The sequence below is a fragment of the Trachypithecus francoisi genome, unplaced genomic scaffold (genome assembly GCF_009764315.1).
Source record: "Trachypithecus francoisi isolate TF-2019V2 unplaced genomic scaffold, Tfra_2.0 Lachesis_group17, whole genome shotgun sequence".
Lineage (NCBI taxonomy): Eukaryota > Metazoa > Chordata > Mammalia > Primates > Cercopithecidae > Trachypithecus > Trachypithecus francoisi.
The window spans coordinates 30,842,217-30,864,858 of record NW_022681462.1 but is presented as its reverse complement, the minus strand read 5'-3'; the positions used below and the strand labels follow the sequence as shown (position 1 = coordinate 30,864,858).

Here is a 22,642-nt window from a genome sequence, read left to right as displayed (position 1 = left end):
TGGCAGCAGCTGAAGGTCCTGAACTGTTCACAGGCCTTCTCCCTGTGCTTCATATTTTCACTCTTAACCAGCTCCTCACTTAGGTTTTGTTGTTTATTTTTGATTATAAAATAAATTATAACTAGAATAATGTGACAGTGTCAAAATCTGACTAAATAATCCATTCTTAACTAATTTTAATAAACACCAATTTATAAAATAATTTTGTATTTGAGATTGTTTATGATTTTTTATTGTTTTATGGATGAGTCCATTTGTGTCTCAATACACACTTTTAAAATTAATGTAGCATTATGTTTTAATATCTGTGTTTATCACTTGCTCATCTACTTTTCCCTGGAATATGGGCTCATTCATTCTTTATTCTAGAATATAAAAAAAAAAAAGACACATTAAAAAAATCCTTTATCACTCCTCTCTCAAGTTCCAAAAGAATCCTCTTAGAATTTGTATTGGGATTGCTTGAACATTATGAAAATTGATAGGATCAATAGTTCTACTGAAGATCATGATATCATTTACTGAGGAGTAAAACTTGTCCCTCAGTAAAGTAATATAATTTGAATTTTTAGGTCCTTCACATCTAATTAGACTTATTTCTAGCAGATATAAGAAAAAAATAAAATTAAATTAACTTTTAAAAAATCATTTGTTTTGTGAATCATATGTCTCCTCATTATTCTATTTTACATGATGAAAACTTAGAGAGTTTTATATATTTATGTTATGTAAAATAAACATTATTCTGAACTCTCCCATTAGTTTCTATGAATTTTTGGTTGCTTCCTGCAATTTTGTGAAGAAAATTACCTATTATTAAGTCTTCATTTCTGTAGCAAGTGCTTTAAATATATTATCATATTTAATCCTTACAATAAAAACCTTAGGAAATAATATATGGTGTGAGACACATATAACTAATTGTAGAAGTATGGGAAAGAGGAGAGACCACTGTGAAAATGGTAAGAGCTATCTGAATATGAAGTAGTAAAATTATTCCTCAATTATCTCATTCATCTCCAAGCCTTGAACAATCATTGCTTTGCTTTTGGACCTTTTTACCAACCGCTAACTAGTTATTTCTTGCCAAAAATTCACATCAACATATTCAAAAGCAAGCTCATCATCTTTCTTCACGACCCTTAAGTAACCTATTTTTCTTCTATGAATTCCTGTAACATTGTGTTTTATCAATTAAATGGTGTTTAGTGCATTCTACTTCCTTCATCTCCCCTGCAGGATTATATAACCCTGGAAAGTAGATGTTAATTATTTATAAATCTTTGTAGGCTTTCATTGATCATAAGATAAATAAATTCCAACTTCTCACAAGTCCTCTGACCTGGGGGAAGCAAGGGCTGTCATCCCGGGGTGCTGATGACATGTGTGCAACCTTCTCACTCACACTGATGCCTCACATATGGCTCAGCACAGTGAACAATCCTCCTTGCTTCTTCCCTCACTTTGACACACCTCCGGAAACAGCCAGTGTAGAATGTAGGACTTTCACAGAACTAACACAGGCACGTCCCAGAGGGGCCGTTCTAAGGAAGACTAGGGTCCTGTGTGGGATCATAGGGCAATGGACTTTATCACTGATATAAAACAAGAAATGGATGGCAGCTTTTCACCCAGGCACAACATAGAGGCAACGTACATCTAGGATGCCCATAACATGTGCCCCTTTAATAATAAAGATGATAGCCAAATTATGAATTATCCCTAAAATAGCCTGTAAGGTATCTCATCCTTTACCTGGAAGGAATTGGGCACTCTTAAATACAGTTGTTTCTTTTTTTTTTTCCTTTTCTTTTCTTTTTCCTTTTTTTTTTCTTTCCCCTCCAAGACGGCGTTTCACTGTTGTTGCCCAGGCTGGAGTGCAATGGCACGATCTCGGCGCACCACAACCTCCTCCTCCCGAGTTTAAGCGATTCTCCTGCCTCAGCCTCCCAAGTAGCTGGGATTACTGGCATGCACCACCACGCCCCGCTAATTTTTTATATTTTTAGTAGAGACGGGGTTTCTCCATGTTCAAACTCATGACCTCAGGTGATCCACCCACCTCGGCCTCACTAAGTACTGGGATTACAGGCGTGAGCCACTGTGGCCACATTTTCTTTAAAGAAAAGTGGTAATAGCTCAGCCAATATATTACAGACATGCATTATGTAGTTTATCTTACTATTAAAACCTCCAAAAGAGAAAAATCAATGTAAATTATTGTAGTGGCCCTTCATCCCCAACACACTTTTTTTTTTTTTCGTCAGCACCAGCGCCCACCCCTCTGTGCACCTCACCAGGATGCTTACGTCAAACTCGTTAAGAGCCGCAGCCAGCTCGCCAATGCCCGTGTGGCCTTTGGCTTCGTCAGTGGGCGAGGTAGCTTGAGCAGCATTGGAGATGCCAGCGATGGCCTCCTGGACTTGTTTGAACACATAATCTCGGTTGGCTCTAGTAGCGGCAACATCTGGGTGGCGGAGAAATGCTTGAGAGGCAGTGTACAGCATTGTGGCATTCTTCTTCAGAGCCCCTCGGGCAGCTGCCATCTCATCTCGACAATGAGGATCCTTCAGCTCCTGTGTGTGTAACACATGAAAGCTGTCACATACATGAAATTTGCATGGAAATATTTGCAACAGAGCTTGGAGTCACAGACTCTTAGTAACACACTGAACTTCAGAAACCCTTGTGCTGTTTCTAGCCGCCAGGCCTTTGCGTATACTGTTTTGTTTGTTTGTTTTATAGAGACAGAGTCTGGCTCTATCACCTAGGTTGGAGTACAGTGGTATCATCAAAGCTCACTGCAGCCTCCATCTCCTGGGCCCAAGTGATCCTCCCTCTTCAACCTTTTAAGTGGCTAGAACTACAGGTGCATGCTTCCACACCTGGCTAGCTAAAAAAAAAAAAAAAAAATTGTGGAAGTGGGGTCTGACTATGTTGCCCAGGTGGGCCTTGAACTCCTGGCCTCAAGGGAATCTCCCACCTCTGCTTCCCAAAGTGCTGGAATTACAGCCATGAGTGACCACGACTGGCCTACTGTCCCTTTTATGTGAAATGCCTGAGCTTTCCTCCTCTGCCCTACCCTTTCACCTGACAGGGCTCCACTGACTTGGCACATCCTCCACCCAACTTTCTAAGCTGTGTCCCCTTTTATCTGTTCCCACAAGACACTATTCCTCTCCTATCACTAACACTTATCCTACTTTACTGTATTATTTGAGCATTTATTTTTCTTCTATAATGTACCTCTAATGACAGCAGGGAGCCCTAGTTGTCTTATTCAGTGGTTCTTCAGTCATTAGCACAGTGGCTGGCCTATAAGAGGCATTCAATAAAATATTGCTGAAAGAATTTAAAAACCAAGCCACTAACAAGGTAAGCTGATTGCATGGGCCACAGAGTAAGTTATGAACAGAGACAAAACCTGAAAACGCCAGTCTTCTGAGGCCTACTTGCCTCCATATTCAATTATTGTTACAAACCTGGGAAACCAAACTTCTGATTTTTGCTCAGCACATCAATGTCCCTTCATTATCATTTTCAGAATAGGGTCCTTTCTTTGTTGTTGTTGACAGCCTCTAATGGCAGCTCATCATTAAGTTTAGAGAACAGAAAATAACAGGCCAAAGATGATTTGTTTTCCTAGTTTTGGATGACAAAATAATACCACTAGGGAGTCTCTTTATTGCCATCTTTAAAGACTGTTGTTGAGAAAATGTTCACATGATTTTCAAAAATGTCAAAGCGGTGTTGCTCTCTGAGAGCCATGCAGGATTGCCAGCTGTGTATCTCTAGGAGAATATTCTTCCAGCTGGAAAACATCAGTAAAGGGTATTTGAATCACTGAGCTTCTCATCCTATTTGTTCATTTGGCATATGATAGATGTATGACCTGGTAACAAGAAATTACATCTTCTGTTTTGTTGGTCAAAATAATTCTGAGACAAACACATTATATTTTATATCTATGATTTTCAAGAAAATTGGTAATAAATAATGAACAATTTACTGAACCATCTTTTTTCCTCTTTAAGCATTAAAAGATGGATACTAGGTAACACAATCTCTAAATTGGGATTATTTAATTTGAGCCCCAGAGATGAAAATGGATAAACAGGTAACAAATATTTGAATGTATTCTCTACGCAGGGCAATGACTTGGGCACGAGAGGTAAGTTTCTCCTAAACAGTCATGAAAGCCTTTATTAATATCAGAACATCTGGTTCAGAAATTCCATTCCTGGGTATCTATACTGAAAAAAAAAATAAAATGATAAAATAGATCTAAATACACAAGTGAGAAATGCGGGTTGTGCAAATCTCTCCATAAAGATACTTGAAGAAGCATGTTTTAACCATAAGAAAAAAACTGGAAACAATCTAAATATTGAATTATCAAGAATTGGTTGAAAAAAAACTACTGAAACCTTCATATTGGAGTATATGATGATTAAAATTAGTTTCTAAAAATTAATAACATGAATACTACTTATAAGATAAAAAGCAGAACACAATATGCATATTTGTATGCATAGTTTGATTTTAAATACATTAAAATGTGAAGCTAAATATCTGAAAGAAAATATACCAAAATATCAGCACCATATTCTTTGTGGGTGGTAGGGTATGATGTGCTTTTCCCCTTTCTTTCTGTTCTACTGTTTTTCTAAATTTTCTTGAAAGAGTCTGAACTAACAATCAACTAAAGTATTAATGAAGCAAAAATAATTACTATAGGTATTTTCATATGAACATCATCTATATTCTCGTGGCTTTTAATGTCAGCTACATGCTGATGACCCACATTTCTATCTCCAGGCCACACTTCTCTTCTTTTTGATGTTTCAATGTAGATATCTCAAAATCAACATATCTGTGTTGGTTATTTTAGGTGTCTACTCGACTGGATTGAGGAGTGTCTAGAAGGCTGATGAAGCATTATTTCGAATGTGTCACTGTGAGAGTGTTTTAGGAGGCAACCAGCATGTGAGCCAGTGAATTAAATGGAGAAGCTTCACCCTCAATGTAGGTGGGCACCATCCAGTGGGCTGAGGGCAAAGATAGAACAAAAAGGTGGAGGAAGCATGAATTCATTCTCTGTCTCCCTTTCAGAGCAGAATGCCCTTCTCCTCCTGCCCTTGGACATCAGAACACCAGGTTCCTAGGCTTCTAGACTCTGGGGCCTGCACCAGTAGTCTCCTGGGCTCTCTATCTCTCTCTCACTATTCAGAGGAACTTTGCTCCTGTTTATATTACACATTGGGCTACCATACAAGATTCCCTTCGAACAAGGAATTCTGCTGATAAAAACATACTTAAAAATAACCACATAAACGAAAATCACATTTATGTGCCTGTCTCACAAAGGAATAGCTCTTGGTTAAGTTCCTAATCCCAGCCTCACTTAAGCCTGGCACAGAATGAACATTCAACAAATGTTTGTTGAGTGGAACTTTCCTGTTGCTCGGAGAGAAAGTTAGAGAAACTACAAATGGCCCAAAATATTTTTAAAAATTCTGGAAGCAGTCGAGAGGATGGGTGAAAGGATTTTAGGAGATCCTTCCACATTTGGAAATATTTTTTTCTATGGCAAAAGAATAAAAACCCACTCTGTGGGAACAAAATACTAAAGGTATCCAGTGAGCAAACAGAGCTAGCTGAAACTGAGAAATCCCTAGGCAAAAGGGAGGCTGATATGGTCTGGCTCTGCATCCCCACCCAAATCTCATTTTGAATTGTAACCCCCACATGTGGAGGGAGGGACCTATAATCCCCACGTGTGGAGGGAGGGAGGTGATTGGATCATAGGGGCGGTTTCCTCCATGCTGTTCTCGTGATAGAGAGTGAGTTCCCACGGGGTCTGATGGTTTTATAAGGCAGTTTTCCCTGCTCTTGCTCACTGTCTCTCCTGCTGCCTTGTGAAGAAGGTGCCTACCTCCCTTTCCTCCATGATTGTACGTTTCCTGAGGCCTCCCCAGCCATGTGGAACTGTGGGTCAATTAAATCTCCTTTCTTTATAAATTACCCAGTCTCAGGGCAGTTCTTTGTAACAGCATGAGAATGAACTAATACTGAGGCTGAGGAGATCCCAGGTCACACAGCATCATCACAGTGACTCACGCTTGCCCGAGCTCTTCTCACCCCTTTTTCCCTTCCTCCCCTCCCCTTTTCCCCCGTTCTCTCTCTCTTTCTCCATCCCCCTCCGTGCCTTTCCTCTCATTTTGTTCATGTTTTCTTCTTCTTTCATAAAAATTTCACCCCACATACTACACATCCTGGGAGTGCATATGTGTGGTGGTATTCACAAGACTAGGAGATAAAAAGTGAGGGCAAAGGGTGACATCCAGAGACTGACCACAGCACCACCCCACAGTTTAATAATTTTCATTTGACGTCAGAGCTGTGTTCCTACAGTGGATAGAAGATTAGAGAGTAGTAGGGCTAGCAGGGTGGGTCCCATCAGTGAAGCAAGTAATCTGTGGCCTGCATATAGGTAGGGGCCAGAGATTGGTCCAGAGCCCACCGTGGCATCACAACTGGCCCCTGCAGGAAACAGTCTTTGTCATCACAGGTTCTTAGGGCATTTGATAGCAAGCAGACGCAGTTGATCCATTGTTCAGGCCTATAAAGCTACAGGGTTATGTAAACTCACCCATTTTCTCCCCTAGCATTTCCAAAATCTTTCCCACCTGTTGTCTTCTTGCTGCTACATAGTTAAGTTTCACCATCTCTTTTCCAAACTCTTTAAAACGGTTTGCAAGGTCTTGCTCATTTGTAGCATTTTTGACAGCTTCCAGGGCCTCTTCCACCTGCAGTGGTGAAAAACAACATCTTATTAGTGGATAGTATTTAAATATTATTCAACATGTTAGAAATGGAATTTGCACCCAAAAAATCTAAAACACTAGTATGCGTTAACATGTAAATGAAAAAATGGGAGAAGAGTTCCTCTAACAATCATGTGTAGTCAGATTAAATAGTTGTTCAAGACTTAAAAAATATTTTGTGTACAAAAGAAAATAATTGCTGAGCTCCTGGTGCATATAAAATCCTGTATTTATTATATTTTATTAAAGTATGATTTGGAAAGAATATCAACCTTTAAGTAGAAACACTAAGGAAAATATATTTGAGAAAAAATATTGAAGTTTAGAAAAAAATCTAGAAGCCTTCAGAAGAAAAAATGCTTTACAAACAAAAGACTGGAGAAATTCCTGAGCTGCTAAAAATTTAGGACAGCATGAATCTGCAACCAATGTTGGCAACATCTCTAGGACTGGGACTAAAGGGATTATCTTTTTTTTTTTTTTTTTTTTTTTTTTTTTTTGAGACAGAGTCTCGCTCTGTCGCCCAGGCTGGAGTGCAGTGGCGAAATCTCAGCTTACTGCAAGCTCCGCCTCCTGGATTCAAGCCATTCTCCTGCCTCAGCCTCCCTAGTAGCTGGGACTACAGGTACCCGCCACCAGGCCTGGCTAAATTTTTTTTTTATTTTTAGTAGAGATGGGGTTTCACAGTGTTAGCCAGGATGGTCTTGATCTCCTGACCTCGTGATCCACCCACCTCGGCCTCCCAAAATGCTGGGATTACAGACGTGAGCCACTGCACCCAACCTAAAGGGATTATAATTTTAAGCTGAGTTTATACCTCTCCATCCAATGGAAAGAGGAAATATTGTTTCCTTGAAAGCAAGTGAATTTGAAGTTTTGTTGCTACCTGACTGACAGGGACTTAGCGGACTCCTTCACCACAATATCTTAATTTTAGTTAATTGTATCCACAGGTGGGATAACTTAAAGGTTTACCAATTGTGGATTTTTTCACACCATATTGAAGTTAAGATCATTGTGGAGGGGAGAATAAAACTTCTCAAAACTTAAATTATTTATAAAGGAATTTTGATGCTATACCACTAAGGTGGTATCAATTGGAGTGGAATGGGGGTGGACAGGATGATGGCAAGCACACTGCCCTACCAATGTGCCATGCTTCCAAATCCCCACAAACTGTCTCACTGAACTTTTCCATAGTAGCATTGGACTTGAATTGTGAATTCCATCAAAATTCCTTTATAAATAATTTAAGTTTTGAGAAGTATTATTCTCCCCTCCACAATGATCTTAACTTCAATATGGTGTGAAAAATTCCACAATTCGTAAACCTTTAAGTTATCCCACCTGTGGATACAATTATCTAAAATTAAGATATTGTGGTGAAGGAGTCCGCTAAGTCCCTGTCAGTCAGGCAGCATCTTTATAGAAATAATTTCATCAGTGGAAATAGCCAGGAACACGGTCCTGAGTGAATAAAGCACAAGACAGACATGTTTTTGGAAAATCAACTGTTCTTAAACATGAAGGGAGTCTGATAGAGGCCCCCAACTAGTTTCATTTCCTGAGAGAGGAATGGAGCGCTAAGGCAGCTTTGAAAGAAAGAGGAATGAGAAATGCAGGAAATACTTGGGCAGAATTCAGATAGGCTCTTGCTTAATTTTGGGCAAATTAAAGGGCATTATACAGACAGTGCATTGTTTGACAATTCTGAAACACAAATGACAACTACAATGGCTGAAAATAGCCATAGATTATATTAACTCAAATCTGAACTTAATTGAGGCTTGACACAATCACAAAGGTGGTTAATTTCACTTCCTTATCAAGTGCACTGAGCAAAGGAAGAGAATATGTATCTAAGCCAGTAATAATGAATATCATCAAGTCTTTTGTCCCAGAGATATGTAATACCATTCAATTTACCAAAAAGGCTAACTCCTTTTAGTAAGGAAAGAGTGGTTACAAGCAGAGGAAGTAATTTGGAATGATACTGGTGGCGGGGGTTGAGAGGGAGGTTAATCTAGATGCCACATAATGCTTATGTGCTGGATTGGGAAATTTAAGTTTCCATTCTCAATTTCTATGGAAAGCACGCATCTTCTTTTTTTTCTAATTATAAAAATATGAAATGATGATGTAACTCCTCAATGTTAGTCATTCTCAATTCCTATTAGGCTCTAATAGTGCTAATGTAAAAAAGGAAGTGCAGTTGAAAAAGGAACTGTCATGTGTTAGGTTTTTTAGGCACTCAAGTCAAATTATATTTTATGGTATGGAAAGGCACTTTTAAAACATTTTTATAGTTTAATGAGAATCTCGTACCTCAAATCTTTGAAACACCAAAATCAATGGTGTTGTACATTCTAATAGATTTATAATCATCTTAACTTGGCTATCAACAGCATCACTGAAAGGACAGTTCTTGGCAGCTAATTTGTTCCTGCTGCTTATTTGAGATGTAAATCTCTTCTCGGGACATAAAAACTGGTTTCAGGGAAGAGCAAAATAATTATCTCAGAGGGAGCTAAATTCTGGATTTGTTTTCTAATATATATAAAACAGGCTTCTTATCGGCTATTAATCAGACCAATTTAGAATATTCATTTTACGGTGTTACACATAACTTATTTTCTCAGTGGTTTTCTCTGAAGAATCTAGATGCCAGTTGTAATTTGTTCTTATAATTCAATAAAATATTTCTCCAAAGAAACACCAAGCAAGAATGGGTCTTTCCGTGTAAAGGTGAACTTAATTATATGCAGAGTTTGAATCCAGAAGGATCTAAGAAGTCTAAAACTTCTCATAAAGAATCATGGGGCAGAATCTGTCCAAGGTCCCACAGAAATAAAGGAAATGGAACCAAAGTCTGGATTATGGGCACACACTGCTAGTAGACAGATGAGAGATGGAGATAGATGGATGGATGGATGGATGGATGGATGGACGGACGGATGGATGGATGGATGGATAGACAGATGGACGGATAGGATAGATAGACAGATTAGATAGATAGATGATTGATAGGTGATAGATAGAATATTGAAGGGACATAGAAAAAGAAGAAAAAACAAGTTTAGTGAACAGACACTATTGACAATTCAAAATTAATATAAAAATTAAGTCTTTATTTTTGAACAGTCAAGGATCTTTTGTTCTTTCCGGGCAGCTAGAGAAAGAAAATTGACTCCTATGGGCCAAACAAATACCTTGCTCTCAAACATTAACTGTTCATGGAGGAGTTAAAGACTGCCAGTTGAACAAAAAGCAGAAGATACAGAAAAAGAGCAGGGGACACTTTAACCAAGATACACCTCTGTGGGCCCCAGCATGAAGAATGTTAAGTACAACTGTGTGATCAGATTGGTCTGGATTTGAATCCCAACGATATCTTTGGCAAGCTCTGTTATCTTGGCAAGCTACTTCACTTCTCCAATCCTCACATCTTCATTAATAAAATGAGGATAATAATGTCTACACACTATGCACAGGTTTTATGGGAATTAAAGGAGATAATAAATGCAAAATATCAAATGCTTAGCAAAATGTACGGCAAGCATTAGGGGCTCATTAAATAGAGATACCAACTTGCTGCATGGGGGAAAAATGCCTTAATAATTTTGAAGATGAAAATTTCTGTCTTACTCTTGGAAAGTCTGCAGATGACAGGGGCGCTGGGAGGACTAGAAAGAAAGCTGCAGAGAAACTACAGGCAGTGGGTTGCCTAGTGATGGCTCTAAGAAGGATACTGGTGTCAACGGCTGAGCCCTTTGATAAGGGGGAGGTTTGGAAGACTCTTATGCCCTGGATTGGGAAATGACTTCTAATGAGCTGACATAAAGGGATCGCTCAGAGGCAGCTGTCATATCCTTTCCTGTTAAAAATGCCCTCTTGATCTTGGACATTACAGCCAGCCATTATTCTCCCACTGACCAGGCTGGGCTTATAAACACCAAAGCCAGAACTCTTTGCTGAACCATATATTTTTGTCCTTAATATTTATAACAGGTGAATAGATAAAGCTGAAAAGACTGACACTTCTAGAAAAGACACTAACCCACTAAAACCCAATTTAGTGGGTTAAGAAATTGTTTTCAGAACTTGTCACTTACGACTCTGAAAATCTTGGCCTTTCAGAGTTCAAAATAGCCTGTACCCCCATTCCTAAAGCAAGCATGTCTATCCCTATTATTTAGTCTAGAACTGTGTCATATTGTTTGAGATAGTAAATCAGTGTCTAATTTTCCTGATTGAAACTTTACTTATTTACTTCAATATAAAAAAGCAGCCTTATAATTCATTTATTCATTAAGTATTTATGCAGAATCTACCATGAGGTCGGCATCTGGGGATGGGATAGTGTGGAACTGAGGAGTCTGATACATCCCCGCCCGTACTGTGCGTTCCGGTTCTCTGTAGAAAATTGCTGGCCATTCCATTACTAGAAATCATTGTTGTTATGACTACCATTTCTGTTTGGACAGACTGACCCCATTCCAGAGTTTTACTACTGATACCTAAGTTGACTGGATTTTAAGTGACACTGACAAAACGATTTAATGGATCATATGTAAATCTCTTGTTAGAGTCTACTTTTACAGGGAAATTAAAAAATCTCTCTCTTGGAAAAGGAGTTGGCCAAATGCATGAAAGAATGAATGCATGTAAGACCCGCCATCTAACTACTGTACTTATTTAATCATATACTCTGGTATGGCCATTGGTGTCTCAGCATTATCATACTTTATATTTCTGCCCCATAAGGATACGTTGGTCTTCTTGATTCAATTGTGTCTTTCCTTGTCAACAAGGGAAGAAAAAAATGATTTCATCAAAAGCAAAGAACAATTACATGCTAGCGTCATTGATGCTTAAAGTGTCTTGTTATAGAAAGTACAATTTAGTTTATTACATATTTCCAAAGTTATTTTCAGTTTGTGCAAAAAAAAAAAAAAGACCCCGGTGTCATTGAGTTCTTATGATATACAAGGCAGGTGTTCTAAATGGTTTACATCTATCTTATTTAGTCCCCAAAAACAGCTCTTTGAATTTGATACTTTTCTTATTCCCATATGCTTATCCAGTAGAGACTGAAATCAGAGCAGAGAAGTTGTATAACCTGTCAGAAGTCTCACAGCAAGTAAGTGTAGGAGCCTGGATTTGAGCCCAGGTAGTTTGCTCTAGAGCCCATACTCAATTTCTGAGCTATGCTGCATTGATTTTTCAGAAAGAGTGAGTTTCTAAAGCCTTGCCCCATATGATTAGTCTCCAGGTTCTATTCATTCTAACTCTATATCCTGAGTATCTGCAAAATCTACCTCTTTTTCACAATACGCACTGCCATTGCCTTAGCCAGCTTTTCATTCATTAACAGGCATGGATAACTTCAATAGTCTCTTTATGTGTCCCTCTTCTAATTCCTTCTCCACGCTGCTACCATAATTACTTTTCTAAATCACTAATCTGAATCAAATTCTTAGCACTACTCAATGGCTCCCCATAATCTATACCTAGAGTGCAAACTAATTATCAGGTTATCCAAGACCCTCCATAACCTGGATCTCTCTGTTCAACTTGTTATTGCCTCTCCCCACCTTGCCCACTGTGCTTCAACAATAGAACCACTGGTGTTTCAAACACTCCAAGACTCCTCTCTTAATCTCATGCCTTTGTTCTTTCTTTGCTTCACAAAGCTCTCTGTAGTTGAAATCTGTTGCCTAATCTGAATCTGTTATCTCCCTTCTTACGGTAACAGAACCCTATTTTCCTTCAGTAACATACTCTTTTCCTGCATAGGCTATTAAATCCAAATTTACCTTTTCTGCCTGCACTGTGAAAATATGGATGGGCCCCTGAAATATTTCTCCTTTCCCAGTTGGCCTGATGTTAAGCTTTGCCAGTGGAGAGTGTTGCATAGATGCTGCCAGAGGAAAGGGTTTGGTTCCTGGTTCTGGTGTGCTCCTTCAACGGGCTCCTGTAGCAGGGGAAGCTTCTCCAGCACCAGGCGGCCAGCAGCTTCCGCTCAGTATGCCCCGCTGGGCAATTCTGTAGCAGAACGTCTCCAGTGAGACACCCTTCCATGAGCAGCTTTCCTCAGCAATCCAAAGGGCAGATTTCTAGCAAGCTCCATTATATTGTGTGGCACCTTAGTGACTCCTTTGTCATCAAGTGACAAAAGGCCACACCTTCCAACAACAACTGGATCTCAGGCCTGGTAGGGTGGGGTCCTCCCTAGACTGCCCTATGCCAGCCCCAGGGGTAGTAGTGTCTCTTCATATCTGCCATTCCCATATTCCTTAGCGTTCTCGTCACTTCTTATGAGCTAATCCCTTGTTATTACAAACTGCTATTAGAGTTAAGAATTCCTTAAATGTTCCCTGTTTAAATGACTGCGTGGTTGTGTTCTCATCATTGGACAGAATGATTCATCCCCCAACTCTTCGATGGGGCCAACTCTTTCCAGTTATCCCCAACTTTCAGCCCCCAGCTTGGACTTGAGACTGTGATTTATTGAATCTAGGCCCAGCCATAGGTTCGAGGAGAGGCAAACCTCATTTAGTTCAATGAGACCCAATCTTGAGACCTCCCTATCTCAACCACATCATCCTTTCTCATATTATCCTAAATTGTGCAGCAATACAATATGGTTAAACTGATCCCATTTCCAGCTTGGGGTGAGCAAACAGCAGGAGTCCTGATCATGTTAACTAAGAAATTAGCATATTCTGTTATCCCTCTAAATAATTAACTCAGAGATATGCACATGACTGAGAGACCAACTGTGCCTAATAAGATTGTAGAACTTTTTTTTTTTTTTTTTTTTTTTTTTAGAGCTATCAGGAAAGAGAATTTCTTCTTTTGTGCTATCTTTAGTCTAGGATCATGCAACCTTCAAAATGGTTGGCAAGTGCTTTGAGACTATGAGGCCCCCTATAAGGGGCTACAGAGAACAGAGTCCTCAGTGAGGAGGAAAAAGAAAGAAAAACCTGGTCTTTGTCATGCGTTTGCAGCTTGATCAAGCTTTGCCTGAAGCTATTGCCTCTGGACTTTTAATTTGGTGAGCCAAAATATTCCCTTTTCAAAAAACTATGTAGAATTAGGTTTTTTGTTATTTATGAAAGAAAGCATCATAATTATATGTTCCTTCTGGGTGAGACTACAGCAATATGCACCCTTTCCTAACATGCATTGCACTCTATGCTAATGTCCTAATGTCTCCCCAGTAGCCTGTAAGGTTTTGAAGGCAGGAGCCTAGTCTTATTCACCCTTGAAGTAATACATCTTGGCACAGTGTTTTGCCTATGGTCAGCACCTAATAAGTAGTTTTTAAATGTATAACTGAATAAATAAATTATGAACAATGCAGCTGCATGAAGCTAATATCATGATAGCTATGACAGAAAAGACATGCTAAAAACCTGGGCTATGTTTTCTGCATTTATAATGAGAGACAAGGCTATTTTATAATACCAATTGACTGTTGTTATTCAAACACAAGAGCCACATTAGAACTTCAGGACTAAACAGCAGACTTGAGAAATAATACACTACTGAGGCTGCATGAGGCTATTTGATGCTAAACTCACAAAGTGACAGTTAATGTTAAGATCATCATGTCTCACCAATGCCCCCCTCCGCCTGCCACATTAGAACAGCAGCACTATATTTGACCTCTGGTAGCCACTAAGGAAGCTTGACTTCTTGAGAAGCTGACTAAGGGTTGCTATTTTCTATCTTGCTATTCCATTTTCTAGAGAGAAATTATCAAATATTCAAGAACATCATTATCCCACGATCTAGCCTGAGGATAGAAAGAAGGTGATTGTTTTCTCTGACATACACATCTAGATGAGTTTATGTGTCATGCTATTGCTCATGCTAATAATTGACAATATAATCTGATTACATCAGTTCAGAGCCCAGGGAAAATAAATGTCCCTCTCCATGATCACTGATTGACACGCAGAGTTCCTTTAAAATTCCAGGATGCCACATATCAACTTAACACACTGACAATGTGAACTGACTGCAGGATATTCCAGGTATCTGGCTAGGAAATCATTTGCCAGCAGCCTCAACAATAAAATTGATTATAATTCAGTATTTTTAAATGGTGTCTGAAATGTAAATGATTACTTTAGCTTTACTCAGGAGCATTAAATTCTCGCTTGGGTGCTAAGTGGGCACTAGAACTGTAAGTCACCTACTGTTCTATCACTATCCTCCTGAATTTAAAATAACAGCAGCAGCAAAAGCCTTTTGCAGTCATGTGAATCTTTAATATAATATACTCAAAGAGAACTCAATATTAAAGTACCACAAATACTTGCATGATAGAACAAGTAGCAAACAAGTAGCATAACTTGAGCACTAAGACATCTATGTGTTATCTGAGAAGAACTTCTCAGTAGCCATATACATTTAAGTTTCTAAATGTAATTGTCAAGTAGCAAAATGCAGAGACCTACACACTGCCAAACCACATGACCTTGGCAAGGCTCCTAATCCCTCACTCATTTTTAGAGGCTGAACAACATTTGCCCATGATTACTTAAGTGACTATTCTTCATCAACCTGGTGAACTGCTAATGAAAAAATGTGAATATAAGTTGCTGGGAAACAAGGTAATTCTCTCCATGTTCCTCCAAGTTACTCAGAGATGAGAAAAATTAACATCTGGAAAGAACGCAAATAAAACTTTGACATATGGCCTAAAAGATAAAAAGTAGAATATTATGTGTAACACTTAAAAGAGATATGTAGCAGTTAACACAGCAGGAGGCTGTAGTCTCACTACAGGGTATTACTCAATCTGAACCCTACTAGAAAACCAGAGTCACTACTTTACTCTTATGAGAAAGCAACTGTCACTCTTTTCTTTCTCATCTATGTTTTATCATCCAGGTGGTAAAGAAACTCATTGTTTATTTAAAAAATCCTTGAGAAAGGTGTAAATATTTTCTAACTTGCTTCATCAAAACACATAAAGATATTTGATATGTTCTTCATCCTGCGTTACAGAAAAACAAATAAATAGAAGCTTGCAGACAATACATTTCTTTATCAGTCCTGAGAAGATACGCTTCTGCGCAAAAGAACTGACATACTATTGAGTAGAACTATGTGCTACGTTTGTTTGCAAGGAATTACTGACATACTCTCTTTTTTTGGAGGGGGTAGGGGCAAGAGCTCATGAGAGAAAACACCTGACAGCACCAGGAACTGTAGTTTCTCATTTGCTCCACAAGATAGCAACATTCCACCACAGCTGTTTGCTACAGACATGCGCTCTAAGTAGAACAAATGTGTTATTTAGTCTACATTTTTAATTTTACTACTGACAGTCTGACAGGACTACTTAATATTGCCAGGTTGACCTTTCCACAATTTTGTGCTAAATCTTTTTTTTTTTTTAACTTCCCTTACTCGGCTCTGTGGAGAAGAGATTGCAATCGATTCCCCATTACATTAGGCTTCTGTGATCTGATGAGCCAACGGCACTGGTCAAAACAGGTGGGCTGAGAGGCAGGACTGCAGGAGGCAACTGGTACCACACATGGCGTCATCGCCCTGGATTTATCACTCTTTTCGAGTGTGGAGTGTAGGCAGTTCAGCAAGGATATTCAGCCCATCATCACTCCCTGACAGTTGCTGACAGGGCCTTCCACAGCACAGCACAACACAGCAAACAATGACATGTGAGATGTAAGGTTAATTTTTTTAGGTTCAGTCCTATTATTTCCTTGCTGGGGTAAAGGAAGATTGTCCTTCTGTGGAAAGACTTATCTTAAAATATTGCCTTCGAAGACTAACTAGGCTGTGAGGGAAAGATAACAAAACATGCTTGAGAAGTAAGTTTTGTGTAACCGAAAAGATGCATATAACAGAGATGGGCTGGAGGAACGGCAGCCAGTATGGCAGCCTACAAGTGGTTCCAGTGATCTTATACTGCCTACTCAGCTGCCATTGACAGGACACTCACTTTGTGCCATTCTCTGGGATAAGTGCTTCATAGGAATCGTCCCCATTCAAACCTCCCCACCACCTGAGGGCTGCACTGCCATTAGTCCCACTTTAACAGATGAGATATCTCAGATTTACCTGATAGGTTGCCACACAGATGGTAAGTAGATACCAAACCAAGATTAAACCCAGTTAGTCTGACTCTACCAGCTAAATGGTTAATTATAGTACTGTACTGCCCTTCAACAGCCTCTGAAATAGGTAAAGTCTCTCCTCAAACTGCTCACCTCATCCAATTTCAAGAGCCTTTCCTGGCTTTGCAGAACCCATTCCCTGAAAAATTCCTAAGAAAAAACAAAACAAACAAACTTCCAAGCAGTTTCTTGGTGTCCCTTGCTCCTCAGGAACCTGTATAGAAGCCATAAAGAGATATGCTTCCTTATGTCTATGACCTCGGAGCTCAGACTGTAGGTGTTGGAATTTGAGGCCTTTCATATTTTTCCAGAATTTATATAAAACTTGGAAATCTTGGCTACTTTATTGGGGCCAGCTTGTGTAAAAGATCCTGCCCAAGGTTTTTTGACAGAGAATAGTTATGATTTAAGTAATTTCTTGGTGATCCCTCCTGCTGAACAAACCTGAGCTCAACGTGAGGTGAGAACAGGCTCTCGTTATTCATTTCCTATCTCCCCTGGCCCCTCCTCATAACCTGTTTTTACTGATAAAGAAAATAAGACAGGAAGATTGGCTGATAGGAAACATGATAATCCAGGAAAGCCCAGGACAGTGGGGGAACCAAGCAAGCAATTGGTTGGTTCTCCAAAAAGGAAAATGTGGCTTGCATCTCATCATCTAAGGACCCTGCAATCAGTCCAGAGTTGGTGCCAATTGTTCAGGAATCATATTTCAATGAGGGTATGGTATAGGGATTCTCTAAGCAGAGGCCATATTCCCAAGCAGCTAAGTTACATCATCTTTGTTAAAGTGTTGAACCATCCTTGTTGCAACTAGATACCAATCAGCAAATAGGAAAACAGAAAAAGGACCAGTACTTAAGGACTGGGGAGGTAGCCTTAATCACTATTCCATTAAAATTTGTGATGAGAGCAGGGCTTCACTGCTATTAGGAAACAAAAGAATTAAAATAAACCATGAAAAGCAAGGCACATATAATGGTGTTCTATGGGTTAGTGGGACAAGCATGTATCCACGGAAAGAACCAATCCACATATTTTAGATGCCAGGCTTGGTGAAACCAGATTGACTTTAGCCATGGGAAATGTGGATGGGGCCCCTTTTCATTGCCATTATATGGTTCAAAATCCATATATCTACAGGAGAGCAAGGCTAGAGTAGATAGCAAACTATATTCAACATGTAATCCACACTAAGGTGGGCACAGGTGGTCAGCTACTCAGCAGAGCTGACCCCAACCTGAACTATCACATGGAACAACATTGCTCTGAGTCTTGAGACAGGACAAAGGCAGGTCCACCCCGTCCAGCCTCTGTAGCCTAAAAGAATGTACTGTTACATACTCCAGGAAGTAAGGAGAAATCTAAACTCTCAGTTTTTAGGAAAAAAATAATAATTCAAGTGAGTCTTACAAAACTCTTTGAATATATTATTGAATATAATTTTATTATTAGAAAAAGTTGGGGGTGGGCACCACATGGGTAGGTAACGAAGTGATCTGGTGAGCAATGAAGCATCTAGAGTAGAGGCCAGAGCTGTAATACACATGGTCAAGATTGCCACTCACATAAAGAAAGTTTTGATAAGTTCTATATACGTACAATTTTCAGATGGGATAAAAGTCTCATGACATCTGCCATGTCCGCCAGGATGAGTAAGCGTGTCACCGCGGAGAGCAAAGCCCTTGCCGCCCGCACCATGGTGCCGCGCTTTACCGACGAGCATGGGTCATCAGCAAACTCGGAGGAGGCGATGCGCATCGTCTCACCTGGAAGACAGACACGGAGAGGCAGGTGGGTAGACAAGAGGCTTAGAGGCTGGCCATCCTAAAGATCTGGGAATGGACTATTACTGTTTTTATTGCAAAACTCTGATGACCAGGTAGTATTTCTGCCACCTCTATTGCAGCAAAGAGCCCTTTGAGTCAAGTACATCAGTACATGTGGATAAGTGCTGTGGACCAAACAAGGTGCTCATTTCACACTGAAGTATGAAGTCATGCTTTTGATATCAATAAGGAATATATTTAATTCCATTTGTCTAATAGTTGAGATGGATTTGCCTTGAGCTTAATCATCCTCTCTCCGCATTTGCCTTGGAACCAATGATACCAGGCAACTTACCATGCAACTCACTGAAGTTACTGACAGTTGAAGTACAAAGTTAATTGTCCCACAGAGAATTGAAAGTTAAGATGTTGGCCTCGTTAACACTGTACTCTTAATTGAGCTAATCAGACAAGAACACCTCACAGAGGCACCCAAGATCCAATCTTCTAATCCTCTTAGTAACCTGTTTGCCAATACAGAGAACATTTAGAAGAGAACTGAACCAATTAAACAAATGTTTACTAAACACACACTTGTGTCAAATTCTGTACTAGGCTCTGGGATTACAAAGTTGACTAAGAACATCCAGACACAAGGAGTTCACAGTCTCATGAGTAAACAGGTATGTCGACACATAATCAGAATACAATAATTAAGTGCCACAAGAGACAAGATTAAGAATGTAGGCAATGGAGAGAGGACAAATATTTGCTCATTTATTGGGAGACTAGGGGGAAGTTGTCCATTTTAATGGGATGCAAAAAGAAAGAGGTGTTCACCAGGAAAACAAAGGTGGAGAGGGGATCTCAGGCAGCATGAACACTTTGTGGGCTCTGAAGCCTGGAGCCCCATGCTGAGTACAGAGACCTGCAGTTCTCTGGAAGGCCCCGCCAGGAAGGGGGCTGGAGAAAGGCAGTAATGCCTGGAAATACCATGTAAGAGGTTTGGACTGTACCCTCAGCAGGGTGGGAAGTTACAGTAATAGATTTTTATTTTTAGAAGATTATTTTAGTCATATTACATAAAATAAACTGGAGGGGAAGAAGACCAGGACAGAGAAATCAGTTAACAGGGTAAATGCAGTTTTAGTCTGAGGGAGCAGTGGTGAGAGCCTGGACCAAGGAGATGGGAGAGGAAGGGAGTACAAAATGCATCTGTGTGACGCAACCAACCAATCTAAAGGCTGATTAGATGTGAAGATCAGATAAAAGGTTCAAGCTGATGATGAGGTCTGACACAATACCAGAGTCAGGTATATATTTGCACCAAGGGACTCTGGAGTGGGAAACAAAAAGGTAATTAACAATGATTGAGACTGATAACCAATCAGTGTGTGAATATCCACTTTGGGGAGTGAAAACTGCGAGAAAGCACAAATGGAGCTTCATATAGCAGAGTGTACACAGGGGTATAAAAGCTTCACTAAACTTGAAGAACAAACAGTTAATATGACAGATTTTTTAACTCAAGGTCAAACAATTTATTCAATTTTTATAGTAATGATTACTACTCACTAAGCAAATCTAGCTCATTTAAATAAAGCCAATGATAGCATGGAAAGTCTGTGCATCTTGTAATTAATCCTAAGTTATAAGAAAAAATAAAAATCATCTCTTACCATTTTATAGGCCAATCAGAATAAAAAGTAATTCTCTCAGCTAGTGTGGTAGTTATTTAAACCCTCACAGTGATACGTTTTATACTTGGGAATGTGGGCGTATAAGGAAATATATTGCACTGTTGGATTTTTTAAAGAGGCTACCATCTACAATAAGCATTTTATATTGCTAACCAGCTTAGTCTTTTCCTAGGCACAAACAAATAGTTTGATATATAACAACAACATGGGAGAAACTTAAAAATTCATTACTCTAGTGGCACAATGATGAATTTTCAAGATGTATGGTCCTAGAGCTCAATCCAAGTGTCCCATCCTTGCCACAGGGTTACACACATCTCCTCCTCTTGCCCCTCCTCCTCATAAATAAAAAGAGTCATTGGCAAACACCTGTGTGGTGGGGGGAAGAAAGCCACCTTTCCCCTACTTTATACAGTGGAGGTAGAAAGAACATTTACATTAAGGTAAATCCAACAAACTATTGAGAAAGGCCCCACAAGTAGAGCTAGACAAATTTGTGTAAGATACTAATAGATAAGTCAGTTACTGTTGAAATAGATCCACTTATTCAAGGGAAAGGGAGATTTATTCTGCACATGAACCCAGGTAGCTACATGGTTGATCCCAGTTCCTGCAGGTTAAATCGGTATGAGCCCTAGCATGGCTAAGAGTAGGTCACTCAGGTAGGGCTATTGGCAGAACAGACAGCCCCAGGAGGAGAGGCCAGTCACACCCCTTCCCTGCAGGTGGAGATTGTGGCTTACTTGAAGAACCATGCCTAATCCAATATATTTTCAAGTTGAGATTGAACATTCGGAATGAACCAACATCATTCCAGAAGACAGGTCTCGCCAGAACGAGGGGCTCTGGAGAGCCCGGAACGACTCCTTCCATCTGTCTTAGCAACACCATTGGGCATCTGGCAGAAGCGTACTGGCACTTCATGCAGATGCCAACCATCTGGTCAGCAATACTGCTTCAAAGCTGATGGGTGACACGTGTCAGTGCAGAGCTCCTAGGTGGAGCTAATCAACCTGAGGCCCAGAGCAGGCACCCCAAGAGTGGCTCAGCAGATGTCCTTGAGAGGGAGACGGGGAAGAGACAGACAGAGAGAGAGAGAAAGAGAGAGAGAGAGACCCACGTTTGAAAATGCCATCTGCCTTTCTGGATGGAAAACTCAAACTAAATTCTGAGATTATTCTAAGATAAATAGAAGATGATTTCATTCAATGTAAATTAAACTAAAAGCTCATTTTAAGCAGATACAAATGATTTCACGTTGTTAAGGATGCCAAAGGAAAGGCAACCTCAAATCAGCTATAATTTTAATACGTCTTATGTCCCTGCAGCTTTAAGATTACTGAAGCAAACTGATAGGCAAGTTTCTCAGGATAAAATTAGCTTACTTTCCCAGGAATATAGAGAAAAGTACTTTTTCTATAAGATTGAAATATTTCGCTAAGAAATAGCATGCATGCGTAAGAGGGAAGTGAAAAGAGGGTACAAGAGATCTGCCTGCTTCTTTTATATACATTCTTGTTCAATCCCATGCACTTGATTATAGATCTAACTCAGAGCAGCATTTCTATAGTAAAGCCTTTGATGTCCTCAAGCCACTACTACCTGCTGAAGAGAAGAAAAATTAACATTACCAAATAAGGGACCAAGGGAAAATAACAATTTTAACATGTATGTAGTGCTTCTATATAAAGGTTTATTATATAAGTATTGTTCTAAAAGCCTTACATGTATTAACTCATGGATGAAAAAGGATAAACAAAGTCACATTGACCTGGGTTCAGATCTCGACTCCACTCCTACTATTACCAAATATGTGAGCTAGTGCTTATTCAACCTTTGTGTTTCAGTCTGGTCAACTGTGAAATGACAGGGAAAATAATGATAGCTGCCTCACAGACTGCCATGAGAGTTAAAATTAGAGATGATGCATTCAAACACCCAACATAGGGCCTTACCCATAAAGGGTGATCATTATTCATTAATACCACTACTATCACGACCACTTCAAGCCTCCAAAATGCGGTAAGAAGAGTTGGTGAACTCCTAGTTACAGGTTTAAAAGTGTATGTTTTGGTTGGTTTCACTTCTTGTGTTTCTTCCTTAGAAGCAGGACAACATACGCTCAATAAAAGTACTTATTGCTTGAAGATAGAATATATACAAAAAAATGGTGCTTGGCTTTTAAATCA

General features: G+C 39.5%; 1 protein-coding gene across 3 annotated transcripts in view; it reads right to left on the bottom strand.

Moving 5' to 3' along the window:
* CTNNA2 (catenin alpha 2) overlaps nt 1-22,642 on the bottom strand; it is a 1,168,663-nt gene that overhangs the window by 783,465 nt on the left and 362,556 nt on the right. For all 3 annotated transcript variants that reach the window (XM_033175260.1, XM_033175261.1, XM_033175262.1), the window contains exons 4-6: nt 18,587-18,753; nt 6,690-6,809; nt 2,310-2,576 (exon numbers count right to left, since the gene is read on the bottom strand). In XM_033175260.1, the coding sequence (XP_033031151.1) occupies nt 2,310-2,576; nt 6,690-6,809; nt 18,587-18,753 (554 nt within the window). The remainder of the gene's footprint in view (nt 1-2,309; nt 2,577-6,689; nt 6,810-18,586; nt 18,754-22,642) is intronic.